The 19192-nt window shown below is 40.9% G+C and overlaps 1 protein-coding gene across 1 annotated transcript in view; it reads right to left on the bottom strand.

The window, feature by feature from the left end:
- The window catches only part of ELP3 (elongator acetyltransferase complex subunit 3), a 114471-nt gene that overhangs the window by 53876 nt on the left and 41403 nt on the right, over positions 1-19192 (bottom strand). Inside the window, exons 7-8 of the mRNA XM_034766751.1 lie at positions 14428-14589; positions 11955-12081 (exon numbers count right to left, since the gene is read on the bottom strand). Of these exons, the coding sequence (XP_034622642.1) occupies positions 11955-12081; positions 14428-14589 (289 nt within the window). The remainder of the gene's footprint in view (positions 1-11954; positions 12082-14427; positions 14590-19192) is intronic.

Genomic DNA, 19192 nt, shown 5'->3' with positions numbered 1-19192 from the left:
TTTCAATGAAGGGATGTTTAGTACAATTTAAAATGGAAATCTTTTTCCCTACCAAAAAGTTTTAGAACCTCCATTTAACACAGCAGTAATCCTATTACCCAAAAGAATAAAATCAATGTTTGTTAGCTGGTTTAGCCATCTCTTATTAGTTGTGTAAAGGCTCCTGATGGAGATTTATATTCTTTTTAGGGCTGTCAAATGATTAAAAAAATTAATTACAAGATTTTTTTTCCTCGATTAATCACAGTTTTAATTATCAGCGGGGTAGACGTGTTAGTCTGAATCTGTAAAAAGCAACAGAGGGTCCTGTGGCACCTTTAAGACTAACAGAAGTATTGGGAGCATAAGCTTTCGTGGGTAAGAACCTCACTTCTTCAGATGCAAGTAATGGAAATCTCCAGAGGCAGGTATAAATCAGTATGGGGATAATGAGGTTAGTTCAATCAGGGAGGGTGAGGTGCTCTGCTAGCAGTTGAGGTGTGAACACCAAGGGAAGAGAAACTGCTTCTGTAGTGGGATAGCCATTCACAGTCTTTGTTTAATCCTGATCTGATGGTGTCAAATTTGCAAATGAACTGGAGCTCAGCAGTTTCTCTTTGGAGTCTGGTCCTGAAGTTTTTTTGCTGTAAGATGGCTACCTTTACATCTGCTATTGTGTGGCCAGGGAAGTTGAAGTGTTCTCCTACAGGTTTTTGTATATTACCATTCCTGATATCTGACTTGTGTCCATTTATCCTCTTGCGTAGTGACTGTCCAGTTTGACCAATGTACATAGCAGAGGGGCATTGCTGGCATATGATGGCATATATAACATTGGTGAACGTGCAGGTGAATGAGCCGGTGATGCTGTAGCTGCTCTGGTTAGGTCCTGTGATGGTGTTGCTGGTGTAGATATGTGGGCAGAGTTGGCATCGAGGTTTGTTGCATGGGTTGGTTCCTGCGTTAGAGTTGTTATGGTGCAGTGCGTGGTTGCTGGTGAGAATATGCTTAAGGTTGGCAGGTTGTCTGTGGGCGAGGACTGGCCTGCCTCCCAAGGTCTGTGAAAGTGAGGGATCGTTGTCCAGGATGGGTTGTAGATCACGGATGATGCGTTGGAGAGGTTTAAGCTGAGGACTGTAGGTGATGGCCAGTGGAGTTCTGTTGGTTTCTTTTTTGGGCCTGTCTTGTAGCAGGAGGCTTCTGGGTACACGTCTGGCTCTATTGATTTGTTTCTTTATTTCCTTGTGTGGGTATTGTAGTTTTGAGAATGCTTGGTGAAGATCTTGTAGGTGTTGGTCTCTGTCTGAGGGGTTGGAGCAGATGCGATTGTACCTCAGTGCTTGGCTGTAGACGATGGATCGTGTGGTGTGACCGGGGTGGAAGCTGGAGGCATGAAGGTAGGCGTAGCGGTCGGTGGGTTTTCAGTATAGGGTGGTGTTAATGTGGCCATCGCTTATTTGTACGGTGGTGTCTAGGAAGTGGACCTCCCGTGTAGATTGGTCCAGGCTGAGGTTGATGGTGGGGTGGAAGCTGTTGAAATTATGGTGGAATTCTTCCAGGGTCTCCTTCACATGGGTCCAGATGATGAAGATGTCATCAATATAGCATAGGTAGAGAAGGGGCATGGGTGGACGAGAGCTGAGGAAGCGTTGTTCCAGGTCAGCCATAAAAATGTTGGCATATTGTGGGGCCATGCGGGTGCCCATAGCGGTGCCACTGGTCTGGAGGTATATATGGTCACCAAATTTGACATAATTGTGCGTGAGGATAAAGTCACAGAGCTCAGCAATAAGTTGTGCTGTGTCATCATCAGGGATACTGTTCCTGACAGCTTGTATTCCATCTGTGTGTGGGATGTTTGTGTAGAAAGCCTCTACATCCATGGTGGCTAGGATGGTGTTTTCTGGGAGGTCACCAATGCATTGTAGTTTTCTCAGGAAATCTGTGGTGTCATGGAGATAGCTGGGAGTGCTGGTGGCATAGGGTCTGAGTAGGGAGTCCACATATCCAGACAGTCCGTCAGTGAAAGTGCCAATGCCCGAGATGATGGGGCGTCCAGGATTTCCAGGTTTGTGGATATTAGGTAGTAGATAGAATAACCCTGGTCGGGGCTCTAAGGGTATGTTGATTTGTTCCTGTGTTAGTGTAGGGAGTGTCCTGAGTAGATGATGCAGTTTCTTAGTGTATTCCTCAGAGGGATCTGAGGAAAGTGGCCTGTAGAATTTGGTATTGGAGAGTTGTCTGGCAGCCTCCTTCTGGTAGTCAGACCTGTTCATGATGACAACAGCACCTCTTTATCAGCCTCTTTGATGATAATGTCAGGGTGTTCTGAGGCTGTGGATGGCATTGCGTTCTGCACGACTAGGTTACTTGCATCTGAAGAAGTGAGGTTCTTACCCATGAAAGCTTATGATCCCAATACTTCTGTTAGTCTTAAAGGTGCCACAGGACCCTCTGTTGCTTTTCACAGTTTTAATCACACTGTTAATAATAGAATACCATGTATTTAAATATTTTTGGATGTTCTCTACATTTTCAAATATATTGATTTCAATTACAACACAGATACAAAGTGTAGTACGTTGCACACTTTATAATATTTTTATTACACATATTTGCACTGTAAAAAAAGAAATCGAATTTTTCATTTCACCTCAGACAAGTACTGCAGTTCAATTTCTTTATCATGAAATGCAACTTCTAAACGTAGAATTTTTTTTTAATATACCAAGCAACAGAGGGTCCTGTGGCACCTTTAAGACTAACAGAAGTATTGGGAGCATAAGCTTTCGTGGGTAAGAACCTCACTTCTTCAGATGCAAGTAATGGAAATTTCCAGAGACAGGTATAAATCAGTATGGAGATAACGAGGTTTATACCTGCCTCTGGAAATTTCCATTACTTGCATCTGAAGAAGTGAGGTTCTTATCCACGAAAGCTTATGCTCCCAATACTTCTGTTAGTCTTAAAGGTGCCTCAGGACCCTCTGTTGCTTTTTACAGATTCAGACTAACACGGCTACCCCCCTCTGATACTTTTAATATACCTGCACTCAACAATAAACAATGTAAAACTTTAGAGCCTACAAGTCCACTCAGTACTACTTCCTGTTCAGCCAAGCACTAAGGCAAAACAAGTTTGTTTACACGTACAGAAGATAATGCTGCTGGCTTCTTATTTACAATGTCACCTGAAAGTGAGAACAGGTGTTCGCATGGCTCTGTTGTAGCCGGCATTGCCAGGTATTTACGTGCCATATATACTAAACATTTTTATTCCCCTCCATGCTTCGATCACCATTCCAGAGGACCTGCATCCATGCTGATGACAAGTTCTGCTTGATAACGATCCAAAACCGTGCGGACTGATGCATGCTCGTTTTCATCATCTGAGTCAGATGCCACCAACAGAAGGCTGATTTTCTTTTCAGGTGGTTCAAGTTTTCTAGTTTTTGCATTGGAGTGTTGGTCTTAACTCTTCTGAAAGCATGTTCCACACCTCGTCCCTCAGATTTTGGAAAGCATTTAGATTCTTAAACCATAGGTCGAGGGCTGTAGCTATCTTTAGAAATCTCACATTGGTACCTTCTTTGCGTTTGTCAAATCTGCAGCAAAAGTGTTGTTAAATCAAAAAACCTGCTGGGTCATCACCCGAGACTGCCATAACATGAACTATATGGCAGAATGCAGATAAAACCACAGAGCAGGAGACATACTGAACTCCTTGGGAGAGAATTGTAACAAATTTAATTAACGTATTATTTTTTAACGAGTGTCATCAGTATGGAAGCATATCCTCTGAAATGCTGGCCAAAGCATGATAGGGCATACGAATGTTTAGCGTATCTGGCACATAAATACTTTGCAATGCCAGCCATAAAAATGCCATGTGAACGCCTGTTTGCACTTTCAGGTACATTGTAAATAACAAGCGGGCAGCATTATCTCCTGTAAATGTAAACAAACTTGTTTGTCTTAGTGATTGACTGAACAAGAAGTAGATTCCAAAGTTTTACGTTATTTTGTTTTTGAGTGCAGTTATGTAACAACAACAACAAAAATCTATATTTGTAAATTGCACTTTCATGATAAAGAGATTGAACGACAGTACTTATCTGAGGTGAAAAGAAATAGTATTTTTCAGTTGTTTATATTTTTTACAGCAGTAATACTTTTAATCTAAGAAAATATAAAGTGAGCATTGTACACTTTGTGCTCTGTGTTGCAAGTGAAATCAATATATTTGAAAACAGGAAAAATATCAAAAATATTTATAATAAATTTCAACTGGTATTCTATTATTAACAGTGTGATTAAAATTGTGATTAATTGTAATGAATTTTTAATTGAGTTAATTGGTTTTGAGTCAATTGCTTGAGTTAACTGCGATGAATTGACAGCCGGAATAATTTTAATTATTTATGAATTTCAGGTACTGTGGGAACTGTAAGCTCTTTGGAAAAAAATAAATAGAAGTTTGTCTGCAGCTAAAAGAAGTTATATAATAGCATTTCACAGGATACAGGATAATCATATACCTTCCACCACATTACCTGAGATTAACTCCTCTTCTCTCTTCAGTGGTGGAAGCACCACAAAAGACTGTACTATATCAGCCCTCTAGCTACACAATTCAACCACAGAACATAAAAGTGTGGAAGTAGAGCAAGAACTGACAGGGATTTGAAGGGGAGTTCAAAGTGAGGTTTTTACTCACGAAAGCTTATGCCCAAATAAATCTGTTAGTCTTTAAGGTGCCACCAGACTCTTTGTTGTTTTTTCAATGCATACAGTCTCTTCTGTGAGCAAGAGTCAGGCTAGCTGTAACCCTAATAAAGCGAGATTTGTAAAAGCGAGGATTGTGTGAGGCGAGTGGGAAAGAACTGTGTGAGAAGTTGTTGCGACCTTGTGTAGATAATATGGAATGTAGACTAGAGTCTAAATAGATGTGGAAAATAAGATATCTGGATCACCTATGTATAAACAAAATGCAGCTGTTGCTCATTATTGTATGTAACAAAAGGTATAAATGGTTGTCTTAATTGTTTATCTTTTGAGAGACCTGCCTAGGACGGGGAAACCCTGTGTCCTAGTGCACTCTCTCCCGCCGCGCAATTGCTAGAGATAATAAAGTATCTGATTTGCTGCACCCAAAAAAGAGAGAGTGAGAACTCTGTTTTTCTCCGACAAAAGCATCAAGTAGAAAGATAAAATATAATGCTAAAATGGGACTATATCTGCAGTTTGTCTGCAGAAAAGTTCCATTAGGAAAGGAAGTTTAACTTGCACACCTCTGTAACGTACATCAGGCAACGACATATTAACAGCCTGAGAACATACTTACAATGGCTGCATTTTGTTTAGTTCCATAAAATTATACTAGCTGAACTACAATTAGTCATTAATATGGATACAGTCTGCTAAATTACAGTCAGTTTCTACTCAGCAGCTCACAAAACAGCAGCTCACAAACAGCAGAAGGAGAAATTCCCAGAATACAATTCCTAATTCTTCAGACTCCTAAATCTTTTGCTTAAACCTTAAGTTCTGTTCAGTATAGTTCCTGGCAAGTGTGATTCATGATTCCCCCATTCATTTACCCCTCCCATCAACTCATCTCTCTTGTGCTACAAAGAAGAAGCTGAGTGTTTAATCACATTCCACAGAATGAGGTGTCTGCTCTGGTAAGAAGCCCATTTATTCCTGCTGACTTCTTGATTTATTTCAGCTAGTATTCTAATTATTGTATCAGTCCGACTGCTAGGGTAGGCTCTGGGGATTGTTGGTCTTAGCCATTACATTTACACTTGCCAACAAGAACAACCAGAGTGTGTAAATCTCCTGGAATTCCTGGCATGATGACATGGATGTGATGAGAGGAAAACAGGATCACCCTTAAAATTATTCACATTATGCGGTGGGGGGAAAACAACAACAAAAGTGATCCCATACTGTGGTGACAGGCACCAGTATAAGAACCTGGATAGAAAATGAGAAAGAGAAATTAAGGAAAAATAAATATTGCTTATCATTTGTGTCAAAAAAACATTAAGGATATTACAGTTTGCCATAGTGGAAAAAAAGGCAAAAAGCCAGAGCCTTCCCAGTTTAGTCAATGCATTAAAGTTAAAATAGAAAATATTCAGAAATTCTTAAGGAAAAAAGTTTGTCTCACAAGAAAACGGGAATATCAAGAAATACTTTTAAAAACAATAACACACAGGTGTTCATAATATAAAGGCCTCCAGACTACTTGCTGAGAATGATGGGGAACACTTCAAAAGCAGTAAACACTGATGGAATAGTAGGGATAGTTGAGTATTATACTTACAAATATAATTACCAGCTCAAATTGCAGAAGCGTCCACTATCCTTAATTCACCACTGGGACTACCAGTAAGTCATTACTTTCCTAGGAGAAGTTACTATACTTAATCATAGAATATCAGGGTTGGAAGGGACCTCAGGAGGTCATCTAGTCCAACCCCTTGCTCAAAGCAGGACCAATCCGCAACTAAATCATCCCAGCCAGGGCTTTATCAAGTCTGACCTTAAAAACCTCTAAGGAGATTCCACCACCTCCCTAGGTAACCCATTCCAGTGCTTCACCACCCTCCTAGTGACATTTTTTTTCCTAATATCCAACCTAAACCTCCCCCACTGCAACTTGAGACCATTACTCCTTGTTCTGTCATCTGTCACCACTGAGAACAGTCTAGATCCATCCTCATGTGCTCCAGGACCCTAATCATTTTTGTTGCCCTCTGCTGGACTTCTTCCAATTTTTCCACCTCCTTTTTGCAGTGTGGGGCCAAAAACTGGATGAAGTACTCCAGATGAGGCCTCACCAATGTCGAATAGAGGGGAATGATCACGTCCCTCGATCTGCTGGCAATGCTCCTACTTATACAGCCCAAAATGCCATTAACCTTCTTGGCAACAAGGACACACAGTCAACTCATATCTGTCACCCATTGGTGACAAGCGCCAGGTGCTTAGTTATCTCCCTGAAGGCATGTTCATTATTCCTCTTTCAGTCACTGGGAAATAGAGGTTACTTAGCTTTAACAGGAGGTTTTTCTAACTGTGTGGTCCCTGCCTATCTTCCACGTGTGTTCACGCATGAGGGCCATGTGCCTGAATCTGGAATTTTTCACAGGATGTGTCTGCTGGCCCACATATGCACCGTAGCTATCCTTGTGCTCCGAACTGAAGGGTGGTGAGGGCCAACACCTCTCCAGTCTCTATTCTGACCGCAGACCAAACAATCTACCACAGACGGGACAGAGGGCAGGTAGTGGAATATAGACAGGGACCACACCCCTCAAAGAGCCTCCAGTTACAGATTAGTAACCTCCATGTCTTCTTCGACTGATGGTCCCTACGTGTATTCCACACATGGGAGATTAACAAGCAGTCAAACAGGTGGCGAGTGCAAGGACAGAGACGTATTAGCTGAATGTAATACTGTTGTCCTGCAGCTTTATTTGCAGTGGAAGACAGCATATGGTGGGTCTGCCATGAGTGCCTCCAGCTCACTGTCTCTTCTGGCTGATACTATAGCTATTAGAAAGGTCATCTTCAAAGACAGATGGCCATAGAGCATGTGGCTAGAAGTGATCCTTCCATGACATTAGAAGGGCATCACGCAGTGAGCCCTTGTCCAGGGCTGCTCTGGAGCAGTACTGGGAAAGTTGCTTGTTTGCCTGAGAAGCAAAAAGGTCCAAGGTCAGCTCTCCTTATTGGGCAAAGATGTTGTTGAGAGCTTAATTATGAATCTCTCATTCGTGGGTTGTGGAAAAATGTCTGCTTAGGCTGCCTGCTAGGGGAGTTCTGCGGCACTGGTGAGTATGCTGCTGATAGGGTTATGATGCACCAATTCCAGAGAGTGACTGCCTCCATGCAAAGATGTAAAAGTCTCATTCAATCCTGCTTCTTTATACAAAATACAATTGTCATGTTATTTGACATTACTGGGACATGTCTGGATCCGCTGAGTGGGAGGAAGACATTGCAGGCTTGACTGACTATCCTGAGTTCTAGTAAACTGATGTGCATTCTGGACTCCTGCAGGGTCCAGATGCCATGTGCTGTACAGTCACCCATGCGAGTTCCCCAACCTAAGAGGGAGTACAGCAGGGTGGTCCTGCCCTGAAGGGATTAAAACAGCCCTGGGAGAAGAAACTAGCGAGACGTCGGCCTGTGTCACCCTTTATGCCCTCAAATCAGAACACAAGTAGAGCTATGGCGTGTGTACAGGCCAACGGACACATGCCTGAGTCCATAATATTTTACAGGCAATGGTGGCACCATCATACGAGGAAAGATGGGATTAAGTCCACAGCTAGAAATTTATTATGCGAGTGAATGGAATTATTTTCTCCAGATTTATTTAGAACTACCAAAAACCAGAAATATCTCTCTTTTTAAGGAGATCATAAGAAGTATAGTGGGACAGATGTGATTTTATCCTGCAAAGTTAAGGATATTTTATAAAGGGCTTTGACGACAATTTTTGTGATGCTATAGCCTTTAAACCATGTGCAAAGTGGCAAAATTAATAACTCTTAGCAACATTACCAAGCAGATCAATAACAGACATTAACAGATTAATCAGAATGCTTTGTTCTAAGTTTTTCACATTCAATCTCATTACTTCAGTGTAATATAAATGTCAAAATATTTACTAATATGGAATAGCATTTATATAGCACAGCAGCTTTTTAAAGCAGAAAGTGAGGAATGCTGTATCCAACTGAAACTGCAAGGGGATTTTCATCTTTCTAGATATTTATAGTACATATCACTGCGGCATCTGAGCACCTTACTAGAAAATGAATCAGGGATCCTTTTTAGGTGGTTCGCTATCCCTTTCCCAAACACCCTGTTACTCAACCTTTCCAGGACTTTCAGTCAATCAGCCTTCTAGACTTGTCATTCGCTCTCAGCCCTCTCCTCACTGCCATCACTCCCCTTCTTTCATTGATATAGTTGTTGATTCTCTCCATGCTTCGCTTTCCTCCACCTTTAACTCTTCTGCCCCCTTTCCCATTGCAAGGTCCATCTTACCAACCTCCAAGACTCGCTCACCCATAACACCTGCTTCTTTTGTCCCTGCTCTCATGCTGCGTAGTGTCTCTGGTGGAAATCCTGTGACCAGGCTGATTTCCTCCACTATAAAATTTGTTCTCTCCTCCTCCAGTTCTGCCATCTTCTTATCTAAATAACTGTCCTCCTTCAGCTTAGTTGAATCCCATGCCCACAATCCCAGCCACCTTTGATTCACTCCACAAATCCTTCCCACCTCCACTGCTCTCTCAGCACGGGATCTTGCCAATTTCTTCCAAGAGAAAATTGACAAAGCACAACTTGATCTTCCTGCTCCCTTTGATGCACCCTCCCTTCCCCTTCTACAACTCTCCTCCTCCTCCCCCGTCAGAAACTTCTCAGCTGCTCTACTCCTCTAACCCCTCCACCACTTGCCCCACTGACTCCATCCCATCCCCTGATCTCCTATGCACCCAGTTTCATCCTCTCCCCTACTCTTCTCTTTAAACCATTCCAATACAAGCATGCTTTAGTTTCTCCCATCTTTAAACAAACACCCTTTGATCCCACTTCCCATTCCAACTACAGCCACATTTCCTTTCTCCCTTTAACCTCTAAGCTCATTGAACACACTGACTACAATCGCTGTCTGGAGTAACTCTCTCCAATTCTATTTCAGGACCTTTATAACATGGAATGAGCCCCTTGCACTCCACTGAAATAGCTCATGCCAAAATCTCTACTGACCTCTTCCTAGCCAAAGCTCAGAACCAGTACTCCATCCTCATTCTCCCTGACCTGTTGGCTCCCTATGACACCACTGACCACGTTCCACTTCTTGAAATCTTGTCCTCCCTAGGCTTCCGTGACTTTGTCCTCTCCTGGTTCTCCTTTTCCTCTCATGCTCCTTCAGCATGTCCTTCAGAGGATCATCCTCTTCCCTTCCAATTTTATATAAGGTTCCGTAAGTTTCTGTCCTCAGTCCCCATCTCCTCTTCCTCTCTACCTCCTCTCCAGGTAATCTCACATGCAGACCAAAATTCAATTACCATCTTTATGCTGATGACTCAGATCTACCTCATTATTCCAGACCTGTCTCCTTCTGTCCAACCTGAAATATCTTGGCATCTCTAACAACTCCTCGTAGATATCTAGCCATCAGATCAAGCTCAATATGGCTAAAACAGAGCTCTCCTCCACCACTCCTTTTTTGATCATTGTGCACAACAGCACCATCTTGCCAGTCATTCAGTCCCATAACCTGGGTAACATCTTCAACTCAGACCTCTCTCTAGCTCCTCATATCCAGGCTATGTCTAATCAGGCTTGCAGATTCTTTGTACATAATATCAGTCTTTCCTAAGATACAGCCTTTCCTATCCATCCGCACAGGTCAAACCCTCGTCCACACCATCATCTTGAATCTCTATTACTGCAACATCCTTTTTTTCTGGCCTTATCAGAGGCAATCTTGCCCTGCTCAGATGCTTTCAGAATACGGTCTGAGAAAGGATGTTGATGAATTGGAAAGAGTTCAGAAAAGAGCTACGAGAATGATTTTGACATCTGGAAAAACCTGCCTTCCAGTGGGAGACTAAAGAAAATCAGTCAATTCCGTTTATCCAAGAGAAGATTGAGGTGATTTGATCAGTCTATAAGTACCTGCATGGGAGGAGAATTCTGCTAGCAGAGGGCTTTTTAATTTAGCAGACAGGCATAATAAGAGCCAGTAAAATAAATAAATTCAGGCTTAAAAGATGTGCAGGTTTTAAACAGAAAAAGTAATTAACCATTGGAGCAACTTACCTTGGTATGTGATAGATTCTTCATCACTTGAATTCTTTAAATCAAGAATGGATGTCTCTTTCTAAAAGAGAGGTTCTAGCTCAACCACAATATATGGGTCTGATACAGGAATCATTGGGTGAAATTCTATAGTTTTTTATGCAGAAGGTCAGCAGAGATGAGCATAATGGTTCCTTCTTGCCTTAAAATCAAATAATTGATTGGAAGATTCAGGTCAGAAATATAGGTAGAAAATAAAATGTGGTTCTGCTTGGAAAGTTACAAGCAAACACATCTAGCCAAAAGTGCATCCATATGATATTGGACACAGTATTCCAGGAATAGTGATAGTAGCTCTTCCATACTTTTGTTCAATGTTCTGCTTTTATAGACCCAATATATTTGTTCTCTTAGTCAGGACACCACACTGGGAGCTCATGCTCAGTTGGTTATGCACAATGACGACAGAGTCATTATTCTGAGTTCCAAAAATCCAGTTCACCCCTTCCTATAAGTGTGACCTAATATTCTTTGTGCCTAGATGTATGACTTTGCATTTGGCTGTACGTGGCTGTATTAAAACATAAGTTGTTCAAGTAAACCCAGTTTTCCATGTGATTCAGATTGCTGTTTCCATCGTTATTTACTACTCTGCCAATTTCTGTGTCATCTGCTAACTTCACCAGCAATGATTTTATATTTTCTTTCAAATCTTTGATGAAGATACTGAATAGCACTGGGGCCAAGAAGAAACCCTATATGCTCTGTACAGACATACTATTGTGTAACAGCTTCCTAGACAAGATGCTTTTGCCTACGATAAATATACAATTTTAAATCCAAAGAAAGAAAACCACCTTGCAAAAAAGTAAAAGCCTTAATTAATATCAGAAAGACAACATTGTGTTTCACCTTCCACAGAGACCTTAGTGATTCAGTCTTTCACAAGGAAGGGAGAACATTTTCTGGATGAAGTAGTTCAACAAACCTGCCTCATCCTTCCTCTTCACCTGAATTTTAAGGTACACATCCTTAAGAAGAAAGTCTGGCCTGTAAAATAACCACTAGCAAAGCCACGAAACAGAAGAAGTGTTAGATCCACTAAAGCAAAACAAAAGCAAGGTTATTTTAAGCCATACTTACAACAAATTGGTCAATATCTCTTTCAAGCCCCATGTTCGGCAAATCAGGCATCATGTGCGCCACCACTTTAAACCCTGCATCCTTGGCTAAGTGAAATGACTCACACACAGCCTTCACAGTGTGTCCCCTGGAAAGAAGAAAAACTAATTAAAAAACCTACACACCTTCATGAATTGTAATCCTTCCGGTGTGGAACTCACTCCATCTAGATATCCATCTTAGCCCCCACCCTCACTTTCAACCACCACCTAAATAAATGCACCCCCATCACCAAAGAACTGTTCCCCTTATGTTCAGGGCCTTTTCTTTTCCCTCCACCACGTAAGATTTCCCCTCATTTATGTGTGTGTGTCTGGTTTTATGACTGTGGTTTTACTTTATTAGTAAAATATTGTGATGTTTTTATAAATCTGTTCTATGGTGAAATTATCTGGCACTTTGAGTAGGTTGGGGGGAGGCAATGGAGAGACATTTCATAAATAAAAATTATTTCCTTATTAGAGGAGGGATCTGAGCTGCATCAGTAACTCAACTACTTGATGCCTGGACTTATATTTGAATATTCTTCTGCCTTGCGGCAATTGGAAACACTCAAACAGCCCACTAATGACTCACACTACATAATGGAAAAGTAATTTCCAAACATTTAGCCTAATTGGTTGTAATCTGACATTTAGCCACAAGCAAAATATGAACATCTAAAACAAAAATCCAGCCCTACATTCTAAATGAAGAATGAAAGTAAATCAGAGCCACCTTAGGAGAGACTAGCGTGACCATCAATCAGCTCAAAAAACAGACTTCAATTCATTGTTTTAGAGAGCTGAAGGGATATTCTAAAACACAGAAGTTGTGGGAGGGGGATGTCTGCATGAGCAGACTACAATACAGCACAAACTTTTAGGCATATTGCAAGCATCTTCAAAAGTGCCAAAACCTTTACAAATCTAATCTTAAAAAGGATTCCTTCTGTATAAAAGAGATAGCTACCTACTACCTTCCTCTTCTTCAGGGCCAGCAACAGAAACTCCATTTGCAGTTTCACTGGCAAACTTTCAAAACAGCAGTGACATGCAATTTAGAGATGCTGCAAAAAATCATTTCATCTGATGGACAAAACTGGATGGGAACTAAAAAGAGATCACAGAGGTGGATAACAGGGATACTGACTTTGAAAGATCCATCTCTGAATAGGCACAACAGCTGTGAAAGGGTCTGTAGAAAAACAGGGATAAGTGGGCTTGATAAGCTTGAAGACTGTGGCAGAAATCAGCATGAATGAATGTACCTGAGCTAAGAATCGCGTGACGTGGCTACTATTTTTTTAGTACAGTACGTTGCTATTTACCTTTGTAAAGCTCTTTGACATCTAAGATTGAAAAGTGCTATATAAGGGTTAGTTCTTTAGTTTACTTGACTGCTTGGTTTGCTTGATAGGCTAAAGTTATTCTTGAACATTACAGCTTTGCTCATCTGGTCAGGCATTGAATCTGGTACTCATGCAGCAATGAGATTCTGTACCTTCATGCATCAGCCACAATAAGACTAATCTTTGGGGGGGATACTGGCTTCAGACTCAAATGTCAAGTCTCCAGAAGAAAATGTCTGAGATTTTCAATTACTGCACAATTGTCACCTCTAAGTTTGGTAAAAGGCCGTTTTTTTAAGCCAATTTCCATATTCCCATTTCTTTGTAATTACTTATGCTATTGGTTTATTAAAAATCTTAGGTAAATAACTGGTGTGTGCGATAAGCTTTATATAAATCTCCGAATACACAAGTATTCTGAAGTTAACAGGATCCCCAGTTCTGCAACAGTATGACACATATTTCTCCCCCAGCAGGTTACGAGAATATGAACTATAACATTCTAGGTGCTTTGGCAGTGATTTTGTCATCACTGGTCCAGGGCCACAAAGAAGCTGTCAAGAAGTTCTTACTTGTACACTTCCCGGCCTCTGAAAGTACTGTATATGCAGAATGATCCTGATTCAAGAAATCAACGGGTTTAATTTCTGGCTATAAAATAGAGTGCGATGAGTGTCAATTATAAACACGTACCTGACCTGCCTCACACTCTGTGTGTGCCAAGTGCCCTGTCTCTTCTTTAAAATCCTTCAGGAATGACCACCATGACCTAATGCCATGCTTCCTGCACATATGGTACTTCTTCTGATTATTTTGTACAGATTTTCATGTACCATGTACCTACTGAAGTCTTTGGATTGTAAGTTTCTCAGGACAAGGACTCTGATGTTTGTTTGGGCACATCCTACTTACTTTACAAGCTTGTAGAGCTATAAAGACAGTACCCAGCACTATAAAATACTTATGGAACAGGAACATCAGTATAAAATTGTACAGAATTAGGCTGGCACTCTGAAGTATTTGTTTCCAGGCGTCTTATAAAGTACTCCACAAGACAAACAATAAGCAGTCACATTGAGCTTTACTCTGAAATATTCTTCTCACCTGTTGGTATCTCTGGCCACGTCCTCATAGACACTTTGCACTCCAATCTCCAACCTTGTGCAGCCGTATGACAACATGTCACTCAGGTGCCGCTTCAAGCAGTAATCAGGCCTGGTCTCTATGGTGATCCCAACACACTTTGTGAGGCTTCTTTCTGAGTACCTGTGATCAAAAACAAGCTCCTTGTTACAATCACAAATCAGTCACAAACTGTTCAAAACAGTCCAACGATTTCCAGGTGTCAACTTTTTACAAGTTCCTCTTCAACTAGAACCAGGAAAAGAGAAACACACTATAGCCTGGCAATCAGAATGGACCCAACACTGTCACAATGTGAATATACATAGTTATATACATCTACAATACAAGTTTTACTCATTTTTTAATATTAAAAAAAGTGGAATATGCCCGGGCTCACAAGGCTTCTTTCAAACAATACTTGTTGGGAAGAGGAAGATATCCCCTGAACTGATCAAGCCCTTTTGTGCTAGCAGCAGTGAGAAGCGGGGCCTATATAAGAAGGGAAAGTCAAGATGGGAAATAAAAAGGTGAGCTGAGTTACACCACAACAGCCAGTCTGACATACTCAGCTAATACTTCTATTCAGATAATTGAGGTGCATGTTTCTCCGAATTCTACAAAATCTTAGTTTAGATAAAGCTCTGTATAATCCACTCGTTTCCTGTTCCCAAGGAGTACGGTTGAGCTCCAAGAGGCAGTGGAGTTGAGTGGAGCTTCATTTACGTCTGACATTGCCCAGGGGAGCCTCATTTCAACTCTTTTTCTTTATGGGACTAGATGCATAACACAGACTAACTGACATATGGTGTTACAAAAACCCTCCAACAAGAAAATAATATTCAGTAAGTTACTGCAAAACTTAATTCAGTGGCTTGGGGCACAGGATAAAAATAAAAAGTAATATTACTATTGATACTTGGATAAAAACTGTCAGACATTAGGAAAAGGTTGTCTTTTAAAAACCCACTGTGAAGTGTATTCTGATTTGTAAGAATTAAAAAGAAAAAAACCGTGTCCTTGTTTACAAATAACTAATGGTCCCATATCAGAGGGTATATATGCATATTAAGGAATAAGCCACCTTCAGTATTGTGTAAAAATATAAAGAGAGGAGGAGAAGGGAATCAGAAATAATTATTTTTTTCTCTTGAAGCAAATTCATAGCAAAGTTATGAACTGCTGAATATAATGAACACCAGAAGACCCCTAACTACAGAGGTTACAAAAATACTGTTATGATTCCAATGCAGCATGATAGCTAATGAAACTGTCTTGCTTAACTCCTTGTATGCTGTAAATAAAAGAGTGGCTGAGTTAAAACAGTGAAATAAAAATAAAATGGATATTATAGTATCAAAGAGGGCAATCCAAGGGATTAAAACCAGGGAGATGGTTTCAGGATTCATAACTGGCAATGCTTACATCAGAATATTGAATATCAACACACCTTTCAAATCATCTGGTTAGCTTCTCCTCCCCTAATTTCCAAGATCACTCCCAGAACAGTATCACCATTCTTCTGGAAAAGGACTAGCTGAATTTTCCTGGTCATTGTCAGTCTTCACTGTCCGGAATCTTACGCTACAAATGCCAGCCATTGCCAATTCATAAACAACTGGAAGGACTAAAATCATACTTTTCCCAACAAACCTCTCTAGGACTGGACATGTTTTATGTCCAGGAGGAAAGAAACGTAGTGACAACAACATACATGGAAGGAAAGTACTAATACTGGTCAGTGCCTGTGCTCTATGTTTAGCAGCTTTCTATTTCTACAATAGAATTATGCTTATCAGCCACGCATCTGGCTACAATGTCTCTTGTATATATATATAAGTATCTATTCTATGAAGATTTAAAAAAAAGAAAAAACAACGCTCATACTGAGCAGGCCATTTGAAAACAAGAATCATTCATTGATACTGCAGTTTTTATTTGTTAATTTGCAAGGAGAAACAGAAGGCAGAAGTATATGCCACTCAGCATTCTACTGCAAATGATTTTGGTAAAAAATCTTGCTCGTTATTCCCTGAAACATGCAGATGCAAGGGAAATAAGAACGCTAGAGAGAGAAGAGGTTTTTCTCCTCCCATTAAGGTGAGAAATAACAAAGTAAGAGAACAATAGGATATTTTAGCATCACTCCTGTTTGCAAAAGGATAAATCTATTTCACTTTGAACTTAACATTTAATTAAAGAGCGTCACAAAACTTGTAAAGTTATAAAGGGAAATGGACATTTTTACAGGCACTTACAAGGCAGCTGAGATCTCCCCTCAATCAACCTCACTGTCTCCCTTTTAAGCTAATAGTTATCTTTGATTCATCAACTACTTCCTAGAACTGCTGCATTGGAAAAGTACAGCACTGGTTGACGGACGGTAGCATCAGCGCGTCAAGGGTTAGGTAATTTTACAGCCAATAACATTTGTAGTTATATGTGCCAAGAGAGAGGTAATCAAATCCCAAGCATCGTGTTATAGGCTGATGTGGTGTATTGTGCTTTTCTTTGTCTTCCTTAAAAAGATCAGGTATAAGCTACTGCCAAAGGCTTAACAGTGACTTGATGGAACACTGGTCTAATCTGGTATGGTAAATTCTACAGCAGATGGAAGTGTCTGTCATGCCTCCAATCTATTGTGAGCTGCCATAAATAAAGAGTAGAGGGAAATGTCTTTTCAACCCTGCAAACACAGACAGAAGATTACTAAGTTTCAAAATACACAGAAAAACAACAAAACCTCAGATAATCATGAGAGAATAAATTAATATAAGAAAGATTGATGCATAGATATTACGCCAGACACATCAGAAGTGATTAAGAAACAGAAAATAAGTTGACAGAGTCACACTAAGAACTACAAAAGATTATAATGTAATGGAAACCAAACACATCTACCGGAAGAATGGAAACTGACCCGAGTGAACATTGTTTAAAGTCATCCTAGACTTATATACCCCTTTTACTGTAGGGAAGGTGTTGCTAAAGGACACCATTAACTTGAAGAATTACACTTCTCACTGAAAGTTCTGTACCCATGAGTTAACTGCAACACTTACAGCTAAGATAAGCAGAAACACCTTGGTACTAGGGATAATGGACAAAATAAACCTGGAATGTAGAGATCAGTTTTATACATGAACAGCACATGGATAGAGCATGCTGTACAGGGATTGGTTCCTGAGACATAAATAAGCAAGTCATGAAGCACATGATGCAATGTATAGTCAGGAATGCAGATGTTAGTAAACATGTATATAAGGAAAAGTTTCACTGTGTAACTTTAGATTTGTGACAGGTTTCAGAGTAGCAGCCGTGTTAGTCTGTATCTGCAAAAAGAACAGGAGTACTTGTGGCACCTTAGAGACTAACAAATTTATTAGAGCATAAGCTTTACTTGCCCCATAACCTCAGCCATGCTGAACACAATGCCATCTACAGCCTCAGAAACAACTCTAACATCATAATCAAAAAGGCTGACAAAGGAGGTGCTGTCATCATCATGAATAAATTGGAATATGACCAAGAGGCTGCTAGACAGCTCTCTAACACCACATTCTACAGGCCATTATCCTCTGATCCCACTGAGGATTACCTAAAGAAACTACACCATCTGCTAAAAAAACTCCCTGACAAAGCACAGGAACAAATCTGTACAGGTACATACCTAGAACCCCGACCAGGGGTATTATATTTGCTTCTCAAGATCCATAAACCTGGAAATCCTGGACACCCCATCACCTCAGGCATTGGCACCCTAACATCAGGCTTGTCTGGTTATGTGGACTCTCTCCTCAGGACCTAAGCTACCAGCACTCCCAGCTATCTTCGAGACACCACTGACTTCCTGAGGAAACTACAATCCATCGGTGATCTTCCAAAAAACACCATCCTGGCCACTATGGACGTAGAAGCCCTCTACACCAATATTCCACACAAAGATGGACTACAAGCTATCAGGAACAGTATCCCCGATAGTGTCACAGCTAACCTGGTGCCTGAACTTTGCGACTTTGTCCTCACCCACAACTATTTCACATTTGGGCACAATATACACCTTCAAGTCAGAGGCACTGCTATGGGTACCCGCATGGCCCCACAGTATGCCAACATTTTTATGGCTGACTTAGAACAACGCTTCCTTAGCTCTCGTCCCCTAATGCCCCTACTCTACTTGCGCTACATTGATGACATCTTCATCGTCTGGACCCATGGAAAAGAAGCCCTTGAGGAATTCCACCATGATTTCAATAATTTCCATCCCACCATCAACCTCAGCCTAGATCAATCCACACAAGCAGTCCATTTCCTGGACACTACTGGGCTAATAAGCGATGGTCACATAAATACCACCCTATACCGGAAACCTACTGACCGCTACACTTACCTACATGCCTCCAGCTTCCATTCAGGACACACCACATGTTCCATTGTCTACAGCCAAGCTCTAAGATATAACCGCATTTGCTCCAATCCCTCAGACAGAGACAAGCACCTACAAGATCTCTATCAAGCATTCTTAAAATTACAATACCCACCTGCTGAAGTGAAAAAACAGATTGACAGAGCCAGACGAGTACCCAGAAGTCACCTCCTACAAGACAGGCCCAACAAAGAAAATAACAGAACACCACTAGCTGTCACCTTCAGCCCCCAACTAAAACCTCTCCAGCGCATCATCAGAGATCTACAACCTATCCTGAAAGATGATCCCTCACTCTCACAGATCTTGGGAGACAGACCT

Source organism: Trachemys scripta, chromosome 3 (genome assembly GCF_013100865.1).
Source record: "Trachemys scripta elegans isolate TJP31775 chromosome 3, CAS_Tse_1.0, whole genome shotgun sequence".
Taxonomy (NCBI): domain Eukaryota; kingdom Metazoa; phylum Chordata; order Testudines; family Emydidae; genus Trachemys; species Trachemys scripta.
The sequence above is the reverse complement of the archived record's forward strand: the minus strand, read 5'-3'. Positions and strand labels throughout refer to the sequence as shown.